This window comes from Vespa velutina, chromosome 6 (assembly GCF_912470025.1).
Source record: "Vespa velutina chromosome 6, iVesVel2.1, whole genome shotgun sequence".
In the NCBI taxonomy this organism is placed as follows: Eukaryota; Metazoa; Arthropoda; class Insecta; order Hymenoptera; family Vespidae; genus Vespa; species Vespa velutina.
In genome coordinates, this window is record NC_062193.1 from 6,548,714 (window position 1) to 6,571,272 (window position 22,559).

The 22,559-nt window shown below is 41.3% G+C and overlaps 1 protein-coding gene across 6 annotated transcripts in view; it reads right to left on the minus strand.

The window, feature by feature from the left end:
- LOC124949847 (transcription factor collier) overlaps nucleotides 1-22,559 on the minus strand; it is an 82,351-nt gene that overhangs the window by 9,948 nt on the left and 49,844 nt on the right. For all 6 annotated transcript variants that reach the window (XR_007101178.1, XR_007101179.1, XR_007101180.1 and 3 more), the window contains exon 7: nucleotides 156-237. Coding sequence is in view for 3 of the 6 variants with exons in the window: in XM_047495579.1 (XP_047351535.1) it covers nucleotides 156-237 (82 nt within the window). In the remaining 3 variants the exon portion in view is untranslated. The remainder of the gene's footprint in view (nucleotides 1-155; nucleotides 238-22,559) is intronic.

The following is a 22,559-nucleotide window of genomic DNA, read 5'->3' on the forward strand; positions in this document are numbered from 1 at the left end:
ACCACTCCGATTACTCGGTAAAGATATTTTGCGCCAATGACGATAAATTTACTTTCATATATTCTATATGACCCCATATAAAGTCTGAACGGTTAACAACGGTTAATTTGAATTCTTAATAATATCGACGATAAAAAAGTTTTTAATGGTCTTACCTGAAATCGTCTCATGTCACGCGGATTGCCGGCATTCTTAAGGCAGTTTTGGTTGCACTTGAGAAAGAACTTGAGGAAGAATCTGAAAACAGAGTAGGGGAAGCTAGTTAAATGGTTGACAACTTGCTTAACACTCCTCTAAAGACGAGAACTTAATTAGAAGGTGAATTTTGTTGGAAAGCAACCTTGAATACTGTATAAGCCAATCGCGAGTCTCGTCTAACTCGCCTCTATTATTCAGTATTTCTTTAGATTAAACGCCGGCCCCTTAGCCCGATCTACCTGACCACGTGTTTCTCGACCTTTCTAGGTATCTACGTAAGGTATCGTCTATATATGTAAATATATATATATATATATATACTATAAAAAATGTGCGCTTGTCTTTTCTCGTGTAAATGTCAAACGACATCTTACAGACTAATCTTTCTAAAAAAAAAAAAGAAAAGAAAAAAAAGCCAGGAAAAAAATCGTCACCTATAAAAGATATTATTATTATTATTATTATTATTATTCTTATTATTATTATTATTATTAAAAGAAAAAAATAAAGGGAGAAGGGGTGAATGGGAAGGAAGGAAGAAGGTAGGGAGGGAGGGTAGTAGGAAAACAAAATATCTGAAACAATAGAAACGTGACGATTTTTGAGACGAACGAGCATCGTCGAGTTGTCCTAGAAGCTTGACGTCGATAGAAAAGGGTGAACGATGCGAGTGGGAGGGTGTTCGTGAAAAACCGACGAAAGAGAGAGAGAGAGAGAGAGAGAGAGAGAGAGAGAGAGAGAGAGAGAGAGAGAGACGATAGAAAGTTAGACGCGCGCAGACGAGATCGAAGTAGAACTGGTGCACTGCTGGCTTTCGTCTACGAGGAAACGTTCCTATATGTAGGACGTGAAGATGTGTTAGAGTAAAAGAAAGAAAGATAGAAAGAAAGAAAGAAAGAGAGAAAAAGAAAGAGAGAGAGAGAGAGAGATAGACAGAAACGGAAAGAGAGAGAGAAAGAGAGAAAGAGAGAGAGAAAGAGAGAGAGAGAGAGGGAATAGGAAGGAAGGAAGGAAGGAGAAAAAGAGGTGGAGGGTTCAGGCAAAAAAGCCGGCGGCTCAATTTTCATGAATTATGTAGAATATCGAGGGATATTGAATTCGAGGAAATTTTTCGACTGTGCCGTGCTGGAAGCCGCGGCCGTTTCTAAGCGAGAGCAAGAGAGAGAGAGAGAGAGAGAGAGAGAGAGAGAGACAGAGAAATAGAAAGAGAGAGAAAGAGAGAGAGGGAGAGAAAGAGAGAGATGGCGGATCGTTGAAGGTTCGTGGATGTTGGAAACGAGAGGAGAGAAGTGAAGAGAAGAGAAGAGAAGAGGAGAGGAGAGGAGAGGAGAGGAGTATAGAGGAGAGGAGAGAAGAGGAGAAAAGGGAATGAACGAACGAGAGAGCGAGCTAGTCGAAAACTCCCGAATATATAGGCGATAGTACGAGGAAGATCGGAAAAAGCGTAGGAGACACGTAGGAAACAATCAGGAGGGCCGAGACGCGAAGAGAGATAGAAGAAGGGTGGTTTTCTGGGTGGCTGCTAGGCCTCCATTCCCGTGGGAGTACATTGTCATCCCCCCGCGGAGTGCGTTCCCGCGATCCGGGACTTCATGGAAAAATCAAACACATACCTTCGACTAGCGTGTTAGCTTTTCTTTTTTTCTCTCTCCCTCCCTCTCTCTCTCTCTCTCTCTCTCTCTCTTTCTCTTTCTCTTTCTCTTTCTTTCTCTCTCTCTCTCTCTCTCTCTCTCTCTCTCTTCTTTCGCTTACTCCGAATACACGCGCGCGCAAATCATCGAACGAACAGAATACGAAGGGTAGCTGCTATTTCGAGGATCCCTTTTATGCTCTTATATACGCGCCTACGTTCACGCTTTTTTTTGTTTCACGCGTTAGAAAGAAAAGACGATGAATTTCGTCGAAAGATATATCGTTTTAATAACTTCGAATGAAATAAACAAGATATTTCGTATATCATCGTTCTCATTAAGTTTATAATAGATACATTATACGGTGATAATATCGTTGAAATTAGTGTTTCATTTCATTTTTATTATATGCGTGAAAGAAATGTTCGAGTAAAAAAAAAAAAAAGAAGAAAAAAAATAGAAAAAAAATTACTGATCTATCGGGGAAAAGTAATAATGCACTTACATTAAGTATCTATTGAATTTGTTAAATATTTGATCGTGTCGAACATGTAACACCATCTATGAAGAAAAAGCTGATTCTTCGTTGCGAGAAAGAAAAGGGGAAGAAAGGTATCGATCTTGCGTAGCACGCGTTTCGTATCCGTTTCGAAGGACTTGTAGTTTTAGTGAGAATGCACTCTATCTATCTCTATCTTTCTCTCTTTCTCTCTCTCTCTCTCTCTCTTTTCTTTCTCTTTCTCTTTCTCTTCGAAAGCGTCGAGCGAATTTAATTTCGTTTACTCTTAGAGAACGTTAAGATGGTATCGCGAATGCTGGATGGGTATTCAAAGCATTGTACCTCGGCTTATCGCTATCGTGGATCTTGCTCTAAACAGGATGTCTTCGTTGCGCTCGAGGCTGCCGAGCAACACGAAGACTACACGACTACGACTACGACAACGACAACGACGACGACGACGACGACGACGCCTTCTAGTCGTTCGTAGATAGGAACGCCATCGAGCGTACTACCTACATCTACGATACTACCGGGCGTAAAGTGGCCCTTTAACTGGTACGACGACGAGCACGAAGACAACAGGAACGACTCGATAACGTTTCTCGAAATAGTTCCAACTCATTTTCAAATTTCTTTTACCTATATTATCGTCGAGATGTTTTATAGGGAAGAAATTTTTTCTTTTTTTTTTTTTTCTTTTTTTTTCTTTTTTTTTTTTTTAACCGTTAAAGATCAACAGTTGAGAATCACTGTCACGGGAAAATATCGTCGAACATTTCGTGGATCTTTGTCTTATCTCGACCTGTCGAGATCGATTCGATGCCGATAGCGGCATTTATCGACATTAGAAGAGTATCGCCATGGGAGATGAAAGAGATTCGTTGCTGAACAGAAATAAAAAAAGAATATGACAGTCGACATCCCTCTATCTATCGCTATGCTTTATCCTCTATTTCGTACCTTTTTAGATTATCTATAGTGTATATCGATCGGGATACTTAATTTTTTCAACGGTGTTCGTTACATTTAAAGGATTCGTCAGAGATAGTATAGAAATTTTTTAGATAGAGAAGACTAATCGTTAACGACACTTCGACGTGTCGTATTACACGATACCTCGTACGCTTTCTTCTCCGTTTCCTACAGTATCATCCTCCAAGCATTGGCTGTTAGAGGCTAATGGATTACGTTACCGACTGATTCAAATGCGAACTGGATTTCATTTCGGGCACCCTTCTCTCCGATACAGAGAAATATAGAGGAGAAAGAGAAAGAGAGAGAAAGATATAGAGATGGTGCTGTATCGCGAACATAGCTCGTAAAGAAAGAAAGAAAGAGAGAGAGAGAGAGAGAGAGAGAGAGTAGTGTCGTTCTAGACGGGGGTAGTTTCTTACAGGGGTTCAAACTCGATTTCGATAGTCTATTAGATTTTTCTCCTTCGCCGTTGTCGCTTTCTTTCTCTTCATTCTTCTTCGTATACCTCGTGCAAGCTTCCACGAAGAAAAATCTATTCTGGATTGACGCGAGAGGAACACCCGGTAGATACCTCGTTTCTCTTTACCCCTACATCTACCCATCATCTACTTCTTCGTGCAAGGGTTCTAAGCATCGGAAGACTCCTAGCAAGTCCTCGCGTTCGACGTGTAAAACTTAAGGGCTTTCACGTTCCTTTTAGACGGAATAACGTTTAAGGTGTTATGAAAGAGAAACACGAGAAGTGTCCATGATTTTTCATCGAACCCATTATGAGAAATATTTTGCTCGATGTTTTTTATGGGATTTAAATGGATGGGAACTGAAGCATGAAATAAAAAGAATAAGGAAAGAAAAGAAAAAAATACAAAGAATCTCCTTCATATATCTACAAGAAAGATAAAAGAAGTTCCAATTATCTTTTTTATTTCTTAAAGACAAACATTCTATATTATTTGAAAAACATGAAAAATTTTCCAATAATTAATTGTATTTCGTATAAAAAACTCAAATGAGGAATGTCATCCAATATATATGCATATCATCTATATATATATATATATATATATATTTTCGTATAGATAAATTACGTCGGAACGATACCGATGCAAACAAAGCCATAATTTTCCTTCGTGTCTAATACGAGAATATACTCTATAATATATATATATATATATATATATATATATATATATATATACCAAGGTAGTTATTGTACTGCTAACGAGGAATCAACGTCGAATAAAAGATACATGCGCAGGACGATCGACGAAATCATCCCCATGTCGGCTCTCGAGACTAGGCACAGTGGCGGCCCATTCCAACGTACCGAACAAAAATGAAATAAAACGAAGCTTTACGCTTTCGAACGATAAGGGGTGGAAGGGTAAACCCGTCTATGGTTCAGGCGTCGTGGCCGGTAGTATGCACGTAGAAAAAAAACGTGCATCGTCCGCTGTTTCAACTTTTACAGGGAACAACTTCGCGGCGGCGGCGGCGGCGGCGGCAACGAATGAACGAACGAATGAACGAACGAACGAACGGAATCGACGAAAAAAATAACATGCGCGAATGGGAAAAGTCTAAATATCGAGAGAGAGAGAGAGAGAGAGAGAGAAAGAGAGAGAGAGAGAAAGAGAAAGAGCAAGCTTGAACAGACGGGGGTGGAATATGGGCGAGAAATGCGCGAGTGGCTATCGTGTAAACAGAGTCAAATGAATTCAATCAAACCTTGCAATAAATCATTGCCATTCGCATGCCGGTTTGCTTGTTTATATTTCCCGTTTACCAATTAGAGGTTTTTACTTTCCACATCGGTGCTCCGTACGTTTTTTCTTTGTCCGATTAAAAAATCGATCGATCGCTATTTGTTCCTATATACTTTTTTACTCCTTTATATCTGTACCTATCGAAAGGTATCTTAATGAACTAAGAACATAGAAATCTTACTGATGTATCGTTTCGCTAACATTATCCTTAGGAGTCACCCGTTATACTATTCGCTCGAGGGCCAAGTCAAGAGTAAGTACCTTCTGATCTAGTAAATATATTTCCACCAGAGAGCGAATGGATATAGGGAGCTTACTAGGGGACTTACGCGTAATAGTTCCAAATAGGGTGGCATTACGCGTATCAGAAATCCATTTTCTCCCACGTCGGAAAATCTTTAATCATGTTTTCAGCCTCTCCCGTTCTCAAAACTCCTTCCTAGCTTACTCCCTCCCACCCTTCCGCTATTGTCCTTGTCCTCGTCGTCACCATAAAAAGAACCGATATAACGCGGTGTAAATTCAAGAGAAAGATTTCCAATCGATCGAGTCCCTTCCTACCCTCTCGATTTCTTTCTTTTTAAATAAAGATATTTTATCGTCGTACCCGAACGATCGAGCCATTTGCAGAACGCCGTTCAGAATTCATTGCATGATACCGCTCTAAGGAAAGCTCGCTCTTAGCGGATACGGTCCCCATGGAATTAGAAGATTCCGGCTTACTCGAAGGAGAGACAGAGAGAGAGAGAGAGAGAGAGAGAGAGAGAGAGAGAGAGAGAAAGAGAGAGAGAGAAAGGAAACGAAGGGCGTGTCCGATGGTATACTAATGACCTATTAATTCGATCGATCCTTACTCAGCGATTTTATCGACCACGAAAAGTCGTTCCTTTAGTAGAAACCTCATTACTATTCTTCACAGTCGAATTTTGTCTCTAACTTCGTCGTTCTACCAGTTCATTAATGTCGATCTTATAAGAATATGTTGAGTGCGATCGATCGATCGACCTTGTGTCGTTGGCAAAAGGCTACAGGAGACACGCGCTCTGCGAGACCTTTCCACTGGATGAAAGGGAGGGTCAATGCAGCATCGAGGTCAAGGAAACGAAGCTAGCTAGATTCGAATCGACGTTCAAAGGGTTGTTCTCTTTCTCTCTTTCTCTCTCTCTCTCTCTTTCTCTCTATCTATCTATCATTTATCTATCTATCTATCTATCTATCTTTGTCTCTCTTTTTCCTTTTTCTTCCTCTCTCTTGGATCAAGGTCGATCCTTCTATCAAGGCGATAGCAAAAGAACACAGCCTACGAGCGATCTGATATATTTTAGTAAGAGAACGCCTGAGAGTAATCGCAAGTGCATAATGCAGAGGCGTAGGACGTCAATTAGTAAGAATGTGTACGGAGGTCCGTAACATATAGGAAAGCACCTAGAGCTGTATACCTTGCATACACCTTAACTGGGGTTAGTAAGGGGTTAGCAAGGTATCAGGGGATGCTTAATGTTTAACCAACCTCCATTACGCCCCCTGCACCAGCTTCATCCACCTTCGCCACACCCCCTTCGTTTTCTACTCCTGCACCAACGTCATCCAGCATCTACCAGCTCTTTGGATTCTCTACCTTTCCTCACCCTCGCCCTCTTCCTCCTCCTCCTCCTCCTCCTCCTCCTCTTCCTCCTCCTTCTCCTTTAGTTACTCGCAGGAAGTATTAAGGATAGGAAGTACCTAAGAAGGATCGTATGCAACCATCGACTAATTCGGAAAATAATTTTCCGTGTATAGGTTACGCTCATCAATGAAAAGTATTTCAATCGGGATTAGACGATATCTTCCTTCTTTTTCATTTCCCCTTTATATTTTTTAACTTTTTTCTTTTATTCCATACGATCGAAATATGCTTAAAACGTGACATAAGTGACATGCATACACGTTTACATCTACGTAAGTACGTACATATATACATATACATATACATATACATATATATATACATATGTACGCATGGATAAAGTAATGTAACGTGTGGTAAAATACCATCACTCTTGAGTGAAAGTTAAGAATAGTAAATATATATAGACGGTGTGTGGACGGTGCAAGGAACGATGCTAAATAATTAATGTTGGGCCACTAATCTCCACGGATAAGGAGTTTTAAGTTGGTCTATGTCACTATATTTTCACGTTGTCCGTAGAAATTAAATGAAGGTGAATTTAATTTACATGAAAGCCAACAAGTCCGACGAACGTATGAGCAGAGAAAATATTAGGGGTACCTCAGCGTTGACTCGTTCGTAAGGTCTCGTAAGAGCGAAAAGAGAGAACTACTCGTGATAGCGCTTGTTTGACCTCCTCTCACTGAGCTGACGACACAAACAGCGTACCTACCAAAGTGACGTAAGAGTTTATATGCGTATGCGCGTTAGATAGACAGAGAGAAGGAAAGAGAAGAAAACGAAGAAGAAGAACAGAGAGAAAGAAAGAGAAAGAGAGAGAGAGAGAGAGAGAGAGAGAGAGAAAGAGAGCTGTCTTGGCAACGAGGAAAAGTTTCGAGGATGTCTTCCCGATAAATCTCGAGCTCTACGAATTAAACATTCAAAGCTCCACTTTGTCGAGAAATTAGGACCGAGGACATAGCTACCGGCGTGTCTTTGTGTTTACGAAAGAGAGGAGGAAATCAGGTGCTCTCGCGTGTACACGCAACGGGAGGGCAAGTTAACGAAATTCCAGACAGGAGAGGGTACCGTTTGCCTAAGTCCTAAGATGTTACAAGAGCTAAGGCTATTCGCTAAGGTACTAGAGAGACGCTGCATAATTCATAGCCCAAGTAATACGTCTTAGTAGTTAGAACGTGGATCGAACTAACGCACCCTGTCGTGGGCTCCTTACGTTCTGCAAGCTCACAACCACCATTGCACTATCCACCACCCACCGTCACCACCCTCTCTTACTTCTCTCTCTCTCTCTCTCTCTCTCTCTCCTATCCTACACTATATTCTATACTCCCCTTTCCATTCCTCTGACCCCTCGTCACGACAGCGAGATGCCCCTAATGGCAGTCTATCACATTAAGCAACAAGACGGCTCGAGAGGCCTGCTGCCATAACTAGATTTGCCTCGCGCGCACGTACGACGCATCAACTGACGATTTACCACGTATCGCGTAGTTGGCTGTAACTATTAACTAACGTTAAAGCCGGTGCACCGCGCCTTGCACCGATCCAACGAGACTATACTCGGTACCGCTCTCCTTGCTCGGGGGACTGATGAAAGATGCATGATTTCAAGTCTAAGAATGAGAGCCACGTTATATATACACTTAGGTAGTATAGCAATAGCAATAGCAACAGTAACTGCAATAGCAACAAGGAACAGGAGTACCAGCACGTGCGTTTACTTCTACGACATACGATGTACGATGACCGAGTTTATTTCAATCGAAATTTACAAGAAATAATAATAATCGAAACTCAATCCTCCGTGCAATATGTTCCCTTTTATTTTCTACAACTATCTAACATTTATCTAACGTCGACGAATTTACCTTTCGGAAATTCGTCCTATTTTCGTTATCCTTCAGCCTTCGGCTATTCTCGGACAAAGCACGAACCATTTCCATAAACGCATCAGACCTTCCCTTCGCCAGAGTAAAGCGACTTAACTCGACGGAGGACGATTCCTTTGCACGTCGGTATGTGTACGTATCTAAGTGCGAGAGAGAGAGAGAGAGAGAGAGAGAGAGAGAGAGAGAGAGAGAGAGAGAGAGAGAGAGAGAGAGAAAGCCCTGTAGGTGTACGCGTGTACGCGCGATTTATTAATGCCTGCATTTAGATACGGAGCCCCCTGAGGCCACGGAAAGGGCGGTTAGGACCCTCTAAAGTTGCCGCTGTCAAATATCGACAAAAACGCTCGTAAGTCGCGCATGCTCACGCAGACACGCATTCACGCATACATGTTCCTTTGCCCGAGGGAGAAAAAGAAAAAGGACTGTGTAGATATGTGTCTACATCTATATATATACACATACATACATATTTAATATATAAATATATAATATATAAATACATAAACACATATATACACATATGTATTTATATAAATATATAAATACATATACACTCGTTTCTCTATATATCTATATATCGCGATACAGCCATTCGTACTCGGAGAGAAAATGCGATGCGTAAGATTATTTCGCGCAAGATAAATCTGAAGTTGCAACAAGCGAAACAACATAACCGCGTTAAACTCGACTATCGTACGATGAACGACTCGTATCTGTATGTATACATTCATAAACGTATATACGTCTACTATGTCTAACGGAATCTGATGCGAGCGTCAATCCATTGTGCCTGTAAATCCTCTCGAAGCTCTCGATATCCGTTTCGTTTCGATCTATCGAATACGAATCCATTTATCCGAAACAAACTACATTCCATGGCTAGTGTATACATAGAATACATACGTGTTAAAGCTAAAACTGTAACTAAACTACTACTATACATGTGAACGGATGACGAATGCTCCTTTCGGAATCAATTCTTCTTTTATTTATTTTCTTTTTCTTTTTTTTCCTTCCATTTTTTTCCTCTCGCCCTTTTTTTTTCTTTCTTTCTTTTTTCCTTTCGATAATTTCAATGTACGACACGCCGCATATATAATATAATATATCACAGGGTTTATATAGGTATGTATAATAACAGGGACGCAAGTTCGCGAACAAGAGTTCGTTTAATTCCCATTAACTTTGTTGCTTGAGCTTCGAGTTTGTCCTCGAAGCGGGAAGGTTAAAATGTGATTTTAATATTCGCGGCTCCTTTGAGAGGAAACTCGTGAGTCTTCCTTAACAGACTTAGCGAGGGAAACCATCCTATCCCTGCGTATCTTCTCAGCCCTTTCCCACCGGATAGGCAACCCGCTTTGAAGAGCAGTACCTAGTTCGAAACTCGGTAAAATCCACGACTAGTATGCTTCGGAACTTTCTCTTCAATTCCTCTTTCTCTACCTTTTCCTTCTTTATCTATCTTTCTTCTGGCCTCTTTTGCTCTCTTCATTTACTTTCAATCGTTTTGCTTTTTTTCTCTTTTTCTTTCTCTATCTCTCTCTTTTCCTTTCTCTCTCTCTCTCTCTCTCTCTCTCTCTCTCTCTTCTTCTTTCTTTTCTCTTTTTATTTTTTATTCTTTTAATTCATACTTTTATTTATTAATTCTTGTTTTCTTTACTTCGATCAATGATACAAGAAAAGATAAAAATCGAACGTAACTTATGCGATATCTTTTCTATACATTTCGAAAAAAAGGAATATAGGGCGCGCGAAAATATCGATATATCGAAATTTTAATCGAGAATAAATCTTTTATGTCGAGCATATAATAATTCCAGGATGCTGGCTAGCTAGCTAGGTAAAAGCGATAGTAATCGTAACGCATAAATTATGCATTAACTTCCCTTAGATATCCACCCTGTTCCATGCTTTTTCGTTTGGAGTATCTATATGTACGTACCTATACAAGTATATGCATATATATATATATATATGTGTGTGTGTATGTGTGTGTGTGTGTAACGGTCTGATTTTCGTGATTATTCCGGCGGAAACCGCAAAACCCCCTCAAAATGCAAGTCGCAATGGCAAATGGGATCGCTATCGGGCTTTATTAAAAAATATGTCTTAATTTTGCCGCAGGCCACGTTTTTAATTTCTCCCTATGGACGTTCTTTCGTGCCGATGAATGGGAGGGATGTGAAGAATCACCGAACGAATGGACTTAACGTGCGTAGTAATTAATATCTTCTACTACGATGCAGAACTCGTCGTTCACGTGGTGAAATGTGAAATGTAAATCACGGCATTGCCGACATTATCATTTCTCGTAATATACATAAATACATTGAGTATTTACAGATTAATGATAAATTATAATATATTATTCATTATTATATATATTCTACTCTTATATAAGGATATAATTAAAATCTATAAATTCATCTTGGATTACACATATCTAAACGTATCTATACGTATATATATCTATGGAAATAATATGATTTTAATAACGTTACAGATTACGATTTTTAATCAAAAATCTTTATCAATGCTTAGATCGTTCTATATAATCCGAACTGTTAACTCAAGCAATTGTAATAAAACGCGCTAGCTAGCACGAACGATACTCAAGTTGTCTCAGCCTACGAACAAATCTACGGAAGCACGTCGAGGGTCATAAACTCGTGCGGACCGAGATAAGATTTCGTTCCTTGAAGATGATTTTTCAAGTTTCTCTATCCTTCTCTCTCCTTTAGTACGGTGGCACGAGTTTCTCTCTCTCTCTCTCTCTCTCTCTCTTTCTCTCTCTCTTTCTCTTTCTTCTTCTCTCTACTCCTTCGACAAAGACGAGCGGTTCTTTTCCGGATCGAATGCAAAGCGGGTCGACGAATTCTTACGTTGTAGAAGAAAGAGAAAGGAGAAAAGAAAAAAAATAAGAAAAAGAAGATGAGGCAAGTAAAGGAAGAAGAGAAAGAGAGAGAGAGAGAAAGAGAGAGAGAGAGAGAGAGACAAAACGAGAGCAAGAGGCTTTCCAGTTATCGTCGTTGGTCTGAGTTTGGGAGGTTAGCAGTCGCCATGTTGGCAGGACATGGAAGCACGCAGGACAGGACGCCGTAGCGGGCCGTGCAGGGGTTGCCATGGTGATCTCATGGGGAGGGCATTCGCCCTCTCTCACCCTCACAGAGAGAAGATAATGCTGCTGCCTCCCTGCTTGCCTTCCTGCTTGCCAGCCTGTTCGCTCACTCGCTCGCTTGCATGCTCGTTCACTCGTTCGTTCGTTCGTTCGTTCATTCGTTCGCTTACTCGCTTGCTCGCTTACTTCCTTGCTTGCTTGCTTGCTCGCTCGCTCGCTTGCTTGCTTGCTTGCTTGCTTCCTCGTCTCACTTTCTACCAATGTTGCTACCAACCGCCGTGATATCAGAAGCTCTGGCAATAAAGCAAACGTTCGTGCTTCCACACCGGTTTACGAGAGAAACGTAGAAGAGCCGCTTTTCTCGAGGACACCCAACGATTATGAGGCGACAACCAAGCTCGATACTTTGTTCTACGACGATTGCGGAATTTCGTTCGAGATATTATACCGTATCAGCGTAAATTGTCGATGTTTTTCCACACGAGTTCCGTCAACCAATTGGCCTCCTCGCGTGTATTCTCAACTTATTATATCTCTAAATATAAGTAAATCATACGCACAACCCCATAAGACGTTACCTATTGGAATTTAAAAATATCATATATGTCCGATCGAATGAAGTTATATGATGGGATGATATATATATATATATATATATATATATATATATATATATATATTTCTTTTTTTTCTTCTTTATATACTACTACTACTTTTCTTTCTCTGTTTTTCTCTCTCTTTTCTTCCCTCGACCGTATTTCCACCCTCGCTAAGACGAGTTACTTTTTTTAGAAAACTAAGACGCACGAGCAGGAGGCGGATGCTTCGACAAAGTGTCGTCGTATTTTTGGTTTACGGCGTCTGAGCGTTTCCGACGAGGAATAGGGTGTAGAAGGGTGAGAGGAAGAGAGAAACGGAATGAGAGAGAGAGAGAGAGAGAGAGAGAGATAGAGAGAGAGAGGGAAAGAGGGAGAGAGAGAGAGAGACAGAGGTTGGACGATCACGAGGGTGGAAAGTGGGTGGCTCGACGGATGCGGGGAGTGATACCGGTCCCAAAGGTGCCGTTACAATTAGACAGCGCTGCCAACTGCTACAGCCTCAACCGCTAAATAACTTACCGGTGCTGACAACCCGACCGCACACTGTTACCGCTTGTTGCCGTCCTACGTAATACTACGTCGTTACCTCCATGTGATCTCTCGCACTGAGGAAAGTAATGAGCCTTCTTCATATTTTTTTTTTCTTGTCTTTTTCTTTTTTCCTTCTTTTTTTTCTTCTTCTTTTCTATCTCTAGAATAACTATCGACGTACTCTATATAGCTCATTAAATAATCGCAATTAATATACGATTGAAGAAAGCGCATGATTTTTCGTTTATTAGTCTTAAACGAAGATACTGTATTTACTTCCTCTTTTCTAACAAGTTCCTCGAGAGAATAACTCGAGAAACTCGATCGATTACGAGAAATAAGCACGACTAAAATGAAAGAGAGAGAAAGAGAGAGAGAGAGAGAGAGAGAGAGAGAGAGAGAGAGAGAGAGTATGTGTGTGTGTGTGTGCAGACAGAGAGAAAGAGAGATGACCTTGCTCTTCAAAGTCCAAATAAGAACAGGCAATGGGTTTTATCTTCCTTGGGAAGAAGAAGATCGCTCTATCTTTGGTAGTGTTTGATCCAAATTAACGGCGATTATCGATAAATACGTCGGTGCTGATCGACGAGGCAAAAAGATCATCTGTTCTTTCTCTTATACTATATCTATCTTCGCCAGCAAGAAAAGTTACTGTTGCCCGGCCGAGATGGTCGTTTCGAAACGATATAATATCAAGAGTCGAGGGAACGTCGAAGTATACGGAGCTTTCTTGCGCTTGCGTCGAGTGTTTAGAACTTGAATGCTAGTAGAAAGAGGTGACGAGGAGGTGAGGAGAAAGCGGGAGTACCATCCAAGGAGGAGAACGGGGTGTCCCTGGAGTATCGACTTGCCCCACGGGACTCGGCAGTCGATAGTCCCGTGGGATTCGCTGTCTCTTTCTCGATCTCTTCCTTCCCTCTCTCTCTCTCTCTCTCTCTTTCTCTCACTCACTCCCTCTCTCTGTCTCCCTCTCTCTTTCTGCCCTTCCACTCCCTCTGACTCGCCCTATCCCTCTCTTTCTTTGCCTTTCCCCATTTTACCTCGCAACACTCCTCTCTCTTTCTTTCTCTCTTACGACAACCATCGCGTCTCACGAATAAGATAAAGATTTTGTTCTTGGAAAATAAACCGATGAGAAAAGATCGAGTATTTCTTTATGATCATTCAGTATCTGTTACGTATGATACTGATCGATAATGAAAATAAAAATATTACGTCTATAGATCGAGATAATTATTAAAATGTATTAAAATTTTTCTCAAAGAATAATGAATACGTCGACTATTGTAAAAAATTAATGTCGAGATCTGAAGTAGGTCGATAAATAAATAACGTCAGGACAAGAAAAATAGAGAGAGCGAGAGAGTGAGATAGAGAGAGAGAGAGAGAGAGAGAGAGAGAGAGACAGAGAGAGAGAGAGACAGAGAGGAGATAGAAAGAGTAAGAGCGAGAGCGAGAGCAAGAGAAAGAGAAAGAGAAATAGGGAGTGTAAGAGAGAGCGAACATTCTCTAAGGAGGGAGGAAGTTTGCTCAAGATTGTATGAAATTCTACTCCTTGTATCGCAGTCAACTTCCCCGTTCGTTCCCTCACAGCTTACCCTCGACAACCCTCTTTCCTCTTCCTTACCTCTACCAGTACTATCCTATGCGAGGGCCGCCCTTATACGAGAACTCTACCATCCCCGATTCTGAGAATTATCCGCGCAACTTACAAACCCCATTTTTTTTTCTTTTTCCCTTTCGCGAGATTTCGTCTTCTCCTCGTGCCACGAGGATTTCCAAGACTCGCTTAGCCAAGCGGAAAATGAAAGTGAATCTTGAAAGGTCGTGCTCGTTGCTGTCTGACGAGAAACGTGTCCTTTTCTACAAAAAGATATTGAGATATCAAGATGATTCTACGGGAATATAGATATTTTATTATATACCGGGAATAATTCATATAGATAAAAATTTGTGAAAATTGCAATATTTATATAAACGTGAAAGTTAATAAATGACTTTACCCAGCCAGTTTCTGTTTATTTCATTCTACGATCCTACGATCCTACGAAATGTATAAAACCGCACTGTGTATTCCTTCTCCCTTTACATCCCTTCGGAGATATATATATATATATATATATATATATATGTATATATATAAGCGTACACATCCCATTGGATACTCTTCGCAAGGAGGACAGAAATCGAAAGCCATTCTCGAATGGTCTCCACGTGCGTGCTTCTAGTCGCGGAGGTATTGGCACGTACGTACGCGTGTGTAGGGGGAGGGGAGAGGGAGAAAAAAGGCGAAGGGTGGAGGAGAGAAAGAAATAAGAGAAGGAAACCGAAGGGAAAGAAGAAACGAAGGTCCACGTATATCCCTTTCCCCCTTTTTTTCCTGAGGAGGGACGAGAAGCGAAGGGTGCGTGAACGGTCGTATCCTTTTCCACTGCTATCTTCTTTCTTTCACTCCCTCTCTCTCTCTTTCTTGCGCGCGCTCTCAAAGTTCGCCCTCGTCTTCTCCTTCGAGGATCCTAGGGCAGTGCCATAGTCCCTCCGTTGTACGTACCGTAGAAAGAGAGAGTACGGAAATTCGCAAAATGTCCTCCTGGTTCGGTAATACGTTACGCGGCCGTATAAGTATCGTCCAGAGTCACCCTCCGGTCCGGCCTAACGTTCTCGAGATAGGACAAAACTTTCTCGGGGAGTGTTCTAAGGGGGACACAGAGGGGTGTCTCCGGAGACTTCCATTTTGACTCTGGGGATTAGGCGTGACTCCGCCCATCCGCGGGAATAGTTTTGTCCCTTGTGGATGGCCAGAAGCGAAAAGCCACGCGATATTGATGACTTCTTTCAGCGGTTCGCGAGCGAGAGGGAAAAAGAGGGATTGGGAAGGGAAATTGTATGTGTGTGTATGTATGTATATATATGTGTACGTATATGTATATATGTATATTTGTGTGCGTGCGCGTGTAGAATTTATATGTGTAAGAGAAAAAGAGGGGAGAGTTTATATACGCGTGTACGTGCACGAAAGAAAAAGAGAACGAAATGGTGGAAAGAGTAGCAATGAGAGAGAGAGAGAGAGAGAGAGAGAGAGGGAGTAAGAGAGAATAAGAGGATGGTGGATGCCCGAGAAAACACGATGCGCAACCCCTCCTAACTATACGTCGCCCCCTCTAATGCTCTCGGAGATGTGCTCGCGATGCGACGCACGGTTATTGTGGAGGCCCGCCGTCATTACCCAGAATCGCTGATCTTGAAGTGCACGATGCACCGCCTACCGTCGCCACTACCACCAGCATCAGGAACAACACCAACACCACCATTACTACCCATCTCCTCTACTAACGTCCTAATTGATATTGCTCGCTCTTCGTTTTCTGTAATAAAGATTGGGATTGAGCGTGTACACAGTACTTTTGCGCTAGCGCGACCGATACAAATTTCAATGGTACGATGAACCAATAAACCGAAGTACAATCGAGTTTCATGAATTTTGTGTTATTCTAATTGAAATGATCCTAGATAATATTGAATTAATTTCTAATGATTTAATTTTTTCTTCTTAATTATATTTTAAGAAATTCTTTTTATCAATATAAATATGCGAATAACGAATAATATATAAACGATGTGTGTGAATGAAGGAAAAAGAAAAAAAAGAAAAAAGAAAGGAAGAATTTTTTCGAGGAACTTTAACATAACGATCCAATTGTCCTTTATAACAGAACATTTTCGAATAGTCGGACGTACGAAATTCCAGTGGATTCGATTGAACATGGCTAGGAATGTATGTTTTCTTTATTCAAGAGAGCTTTGTCTGTAAACCTTGTACAAGACGACGGTGGGAAGGGTCGGTCGGACAACGGCATCATAAGTCGGAAGTGCTTTGGGGTTTGGGTGGAGTTGCAGGGTGGCGAGGCTCCCTGGAGGCAGCAGGCTAAATATATCTACCCCCGACAACCCCTGGGGGAGAATGTCAAGACAACATGGCCGACGCCCGTCATCCTACTAGCGACCCTATGTGTACACTAGACCGTGCTCGGTCACCCCTCTCTCTTGATTCGCCAAGAACGTTCAAAGACTGAGACACCGTTTCCAACCCGAAACGTCCACTTTGTTCGCACATTCGACCAAATCCTCGACACTTCTTACCCCGTTTCCTTTGTGAAACGCCATTCAAACGAATTAATATCAATTTATGCGCTCCATATAAATATATATATATATATATATATATATATATATATATATATATATCGTCGTTTTATACCGAGAAGGATAGTCATGAAGGGAAGAACATTTGTAGAAGAGAGAGTCAGGTTGGAGGAAAGTCGGAAAGGAAAATACGGCGAAGATTAAATGTCACGAGAGAAGAATCCAGGGTGGACTAAGGAGTGGTGAATAAAGAGGAGCATGGAAAGAGAGATGGAGATTGAGAGATAGAGGCAGGGAAAGAAAATTTCACGACGAGGATGCACGGAAGTCGAAGGAAGGTATAAAATTAGCCACCCTCAAGATTACCCTGAATTAACAAATTGAAAAAAGTCAGCTCGAGTAAGAGAGCTCGAAGGCGGTCGCATTCTTAAAGGAGCCCATCTCAACTTGGTCCGTTGTCCGCCAGTACTACTACCTTCTTTATCCCTTACGCTAACCTTCTCCTTACCATCGAGCATATCCGGTTTAAAGCACGATCCTTGCCGAGTTATATCAGGCCAACAAATTCATGCAAATGCCGCTTGACTACACCGTAGCTCGCTACGATACGAACTTGCAATATGTGTGTGTATCTGTGTGTGTGTGTGTGTTTCTCTGTATTTGCTTGAATGTGCGAGTATGACCGTTTGTACAGCGATAACGACACGTACGAACGTCCACACGCACACGAATGCTCATAGAGTTGCTCGGAATTATACGCGGTTGGTAGACAACGCCTGGCGTCGCGTTTAAACCTTCTCGACGTGGATAAATTCGTCGCTTAACTTTTGACAATATGGCGAAATAAGTGAAAACGGCGCGTTATATCCAATGAAATTATCCTTTGAATACTTCATAAAAGATTGACCTGGATATTGCTTCAATTTACAAGCTAATCAAGATTTTATAAACTGCTCTTTTTCTTATATACCTTTTTTTATCGTTCGTATATTAGTTTCCCTCTATCGAATCTTTTTATACGATCTAACATCTAAGAAGGTACTTTTTCGCTAACCCGAAAGAAAGACTATCGCACGTAGTTCACATCTTTGCTCTCACACATGCTTTGTTCTACATATCACGATGATACAAGTACAAAGGTACGAATGAGTACGTACGATGGAAATATACCTACATATATGTATGTATATGTAATGTATATGTATATATATATATATATATATATGAATACGTATTATATACGCGTTGTTTCGCGACAACGAGCGCGCTTTGCGGAGTCACTTAACGTTTTACTGCGTCTTTAGTATCTACCGTTATCATCACACGAATATACCGGGTGTACTGGTCCATGTTGAAAATGTTCGATAAAACGAATGGTAATGTAATAACGACAGAGTGTATCGGATGATCGATATACTTCGCTAAGCTCGCACTTTCCCGTTGGCTCGTTAACTACATCAACGAGATTTTATCGTAGTTCTTGGGGCGTAGAATCGTTAACCTTCGAGAGAACGATCGAAAGGTAGCTGAAAGTTACGCGGAGGGCCTATCCGCGGTTCGTGCCACGAATTTGAAATCTCTTTCTCTCTGGAAAAGAAAGCCAGCTTGAAATAACTGCAACGGCGAATTGTCTGGATAAAATATTCAAGGTGGGAGCGTACGGTACACGCCGAGATGTGTACGCTTAGGCGTATATTTTCCGAAGGCCAAACTTTTCTCTACTCCTTTCGAAAAACCCGTATAGCTTAGATACAAAAACCTCTCGCATAACGTTATTGGAATCCTCCAATCGAAAAGGAATCTTCGTAATCAAAAATCGTATCGTAAAATAAATTTTCTTTCAAGTTTCTTACGAATTTCGAGAGCTTCCACATCTTTCATGATTCTAAACTTTAAAGGGTCGAGCTTGTTGGATTTCGTGAGGTAGTGTATAAATGAAATGGTCCGACGAATCGTAAGAGCAGGAGAAAGAGAGAGAGAGAGAGAGAGAGAGAGAGAGAGAGAGAGAGAAAAGATATAGAAGGAAAAGAGAGAGAAACATCGGGACGCGAGTGAGTGGCCATAAACTCGGGTGTCGTTTGCGTTTTCTATTTAGCCATTTCAGTTCTACCACTATCGTGTTTCTCTCTCTTTCTCTCTCTCTCTCTCTCTCTCTCTCTCTCTCTCTCTGTCTCTCTTTCTCTTTCTTCCTCTTTCTCTCACTTTTCTGTCCTCTTGGTGTCTCCACCTCTTGCCCGGCAGGTGAGACAGAGAAGAACGAAAGAGAGACTAGAATTGAATTTCGTAGCGATTCGACTACTAGAGAACGTGGATCTCTGAATGTCGGACTTTCTTCCTGTCGAAAGGCGAAAGAAAGAGAGAGAGAGAGAGAGAGAGAGAGAGAGAGAGAAAGAGTGAAAGAGCTCTAGAAGTACGTTATCGAGGAATCGATTGATACACGGATAAGAGGTAGTCACGATTTTTAAGATACTTCCTAGCAGACTTAGAATAGCACTAGCAAGAGCAACAGTAACGGCGACAGTGGCATATGAATCTGAAGGGGGAGGTCGGAGAGCCATTTTTCAGACATTAAAATTTAATAAAACCCCACCTCTGTTTCCCCGCAGCTGCTGTTGGATGAGAGTATAGGAGAGGAGGTAGGTACATGAAAATTCAACGGAGGGGAGTGAAGGAGGAACGACGGAAGGAAAAAAGAGAAAGAAAAAGAGAAAGAGAGAGAGAGGAAAGAAAGAGAGAGAGAATCGAAGGAGAAGATGTCGACGGGCCGGGATCTTTTTTAGCCAACGACCAAGTACAACGACTTGGTAGTGACTTGCCTTTCGATTGGTAGGTAGGTATCCATATTCGAACGAACGCGAGCACGTAGTATGCATGTATGTATGTATACATATCTATAAGTGTGTGCGTGTCTCTCTCTCTCTCTCTCTCTTTCTCTCTCTATCGGAGTGCCGCCGTTCGCCGTACATTTATTGCCATTGCCGTTTCCCTCTTCGGTCCTCACCTCACCCCCTTCGTCCTTTTCCTGGGGTTACGACGTTATATTTGATATTGGATAGACTCCGTATACGTATCATTGGCGTCGTAAAACCTGCCGTAAATAATATTAAATAAATGTAATACGTCCGGTAAAACGGCGCTTACCTCTATCTTTCTTTCCCTCTCTCTTTCTCTGTAATTCTCTCTCTCTCTCTCTCTCTCTCTCTCTCTTTCTCTCTATCTATTTATCTATCTATCTATTTATCTATCTATCTATCTATCTATCTATCTATCTGTCTGTCTACGTTTCGATCTTCGGACAGGATTCGTTCATCGTGCGAAGAATCTGAATATTCCTTTCGCACGACCTGATTAATATAGGAATGTTAATCGAGTTGGTAAAGAAAATAAATCATTCGTTTGAAGTATGAAAAAATGGCCGCTGAAAAAAAAAAAAGAAAGAAAAAATAGGACCGCAATAATTTTTCTAAGATCTTCAGGAACAGGTAACGTCCGAAGATTCGTGTGTAGGAACGAGGAGAAACACGAAGCGTCGACGTATTTACAGCCGTCGTAAAACTCGCCGCTTAATTGAATGTTCGAGCGAGCTCTCTCTTTCTCGATACGGTTGAACTGGACGGGAAGGACGAACGAATGCCAATACGGATCCATTATTTATAGGTACTAAGACACGATCGATCGAGACTCGCTCCGTCGCCATATATCCTAATATAATTTCATATCGAGTATGTAGCACTATAATCGTCCCAAAAGCCGAAATGAAAAAAGTTTTCTCTCTCTCTCTCTCTCTCTCTCTCTGTCTCTCTTTATCTTTATCTCTCTTATTTCGTTCGAGCTTTGTCATTCTTCTTCGTCGTACCTACATCCTTTCCAAGACTATACTGACAAGAATAGGTAGGTTAGCATTTTCTCGACAGACACGAAACGCAAACCTCCATTTTCCATGAGAATTCTTCCTGGCTGTGCGCATACACGCGAACCAAGAAGTTCCATAAGTATAGGTATATAATCACATTCACGAAGGGATATACGCGGATCGTGGATCTTGACGGTCCTTGCCCAGAGAATTACTCCACGGCATCTCAGACGATAGAAAGAAGATAGAAGGAGAAATAGAAGAAGCTCTCTTAAGGACACGTACCGCCATTGCGGTAGTGGAGAACGCGAAAAAAATCGTGTCCCCCCTGAAAATGCGAACAAGCGGCTATGTACAGAAAGAGAGTAAGATACGTATATACATATATACATACATACATGCATATATATATATATATATATATATATATATATATATATACATAGCGAGGCTAAGTTTCCTTGTAAATACAACGACCGTCGACGAGTATGCCCGACATTAACCGCGCCGTCTACCGCGTATACGTATTTCCGAGGAAGGACCGTACATGCCTTGGGCTCTTCGTTAATTGCTGGTATAATTTGTAATTCGAGAAACGGTAGAGAAAGAACGGAGAGGAACGAGAGATAGAGAGACAAAGATGGAGAGAGAAAGATGAAAAGAAAGAGAAAGAATGATAGAGAGAAGGACAGAGAGAGAAAGAGATAGAAAGAGAAAGAAAGACAGAGAGAGAGAGAGAGAGAGAGAGAGAGAGAGAGAGAGAAGGATACGAAGATCGTTTTTTCTTCGTCTTTTACCAAAGGAAACGAGAATTCATGCTCGTCCACCCTCCTAAAGGAAATGTCTTTTGAGAGAGCAGATCACGACGAAGGGATCCTCTGGCAGCAGGCGCCTGGCGTTTGTTTCCTGACCCGATGACCTGCCTCTAGGATTATTTGACTCCTCTTTTTCTCTTTCTCTCTCTGTCTCTCTCTCTCTCTCTCTCTCTTTCTTTCGAAGGACGCGCATTTGTCAGAAGGTGTCAAAACTGGAGCGGCTAACCACTGAAGAAGAGAAAAAAAAGAGGGAAGAGTGAGAAAGAGAGATACATAGATATATATATATATATATATATATATATATATATATATAGAGAGAGAGAGAGAGAGAGAGAGAGAGAGAGAGAGAGCTATTGCTGGGAAATTAGCCGTTAAATGTTTTATGTATCCGGCGATGGATACACGGACGAATACGTAGTCACGTGGCGCTTGGATCATCGACAACGTGCTACATTCACGCTTCCGATCCATGACGAATGCCTGACCGACTGCTAATAACGGAAAGATAAACTGACTCTTCGTATTTCTCTCCTCGTCATTCTCTCTCTTTCTCTCTTTTTCTTTCTCTCTTTTTCTTTCTCTCTCTCTCTCTCTTTCTTTATTTCTCCAATGTCTTGATTTAGAAATACCCGAGTTCTCTGTGTTACGTGAAAGAACTTACGACAATATTTCACGAACGGATACTATAGACAGAAATCACAATCGGCTTTCCTCTGGAAGAAATATCGATGTTGCACGAAGGAAAAAAAAAAGAAGACAAAAAAACAAAGAGAAAAAAAGAAACGAAAGAAAAATAGAGAGAGAGAGAGAGAGAGAGAGAGAGAGAGAGAAAAGCGGAGAGAAAAAAAAGAAGAAGAGAAAAATAGT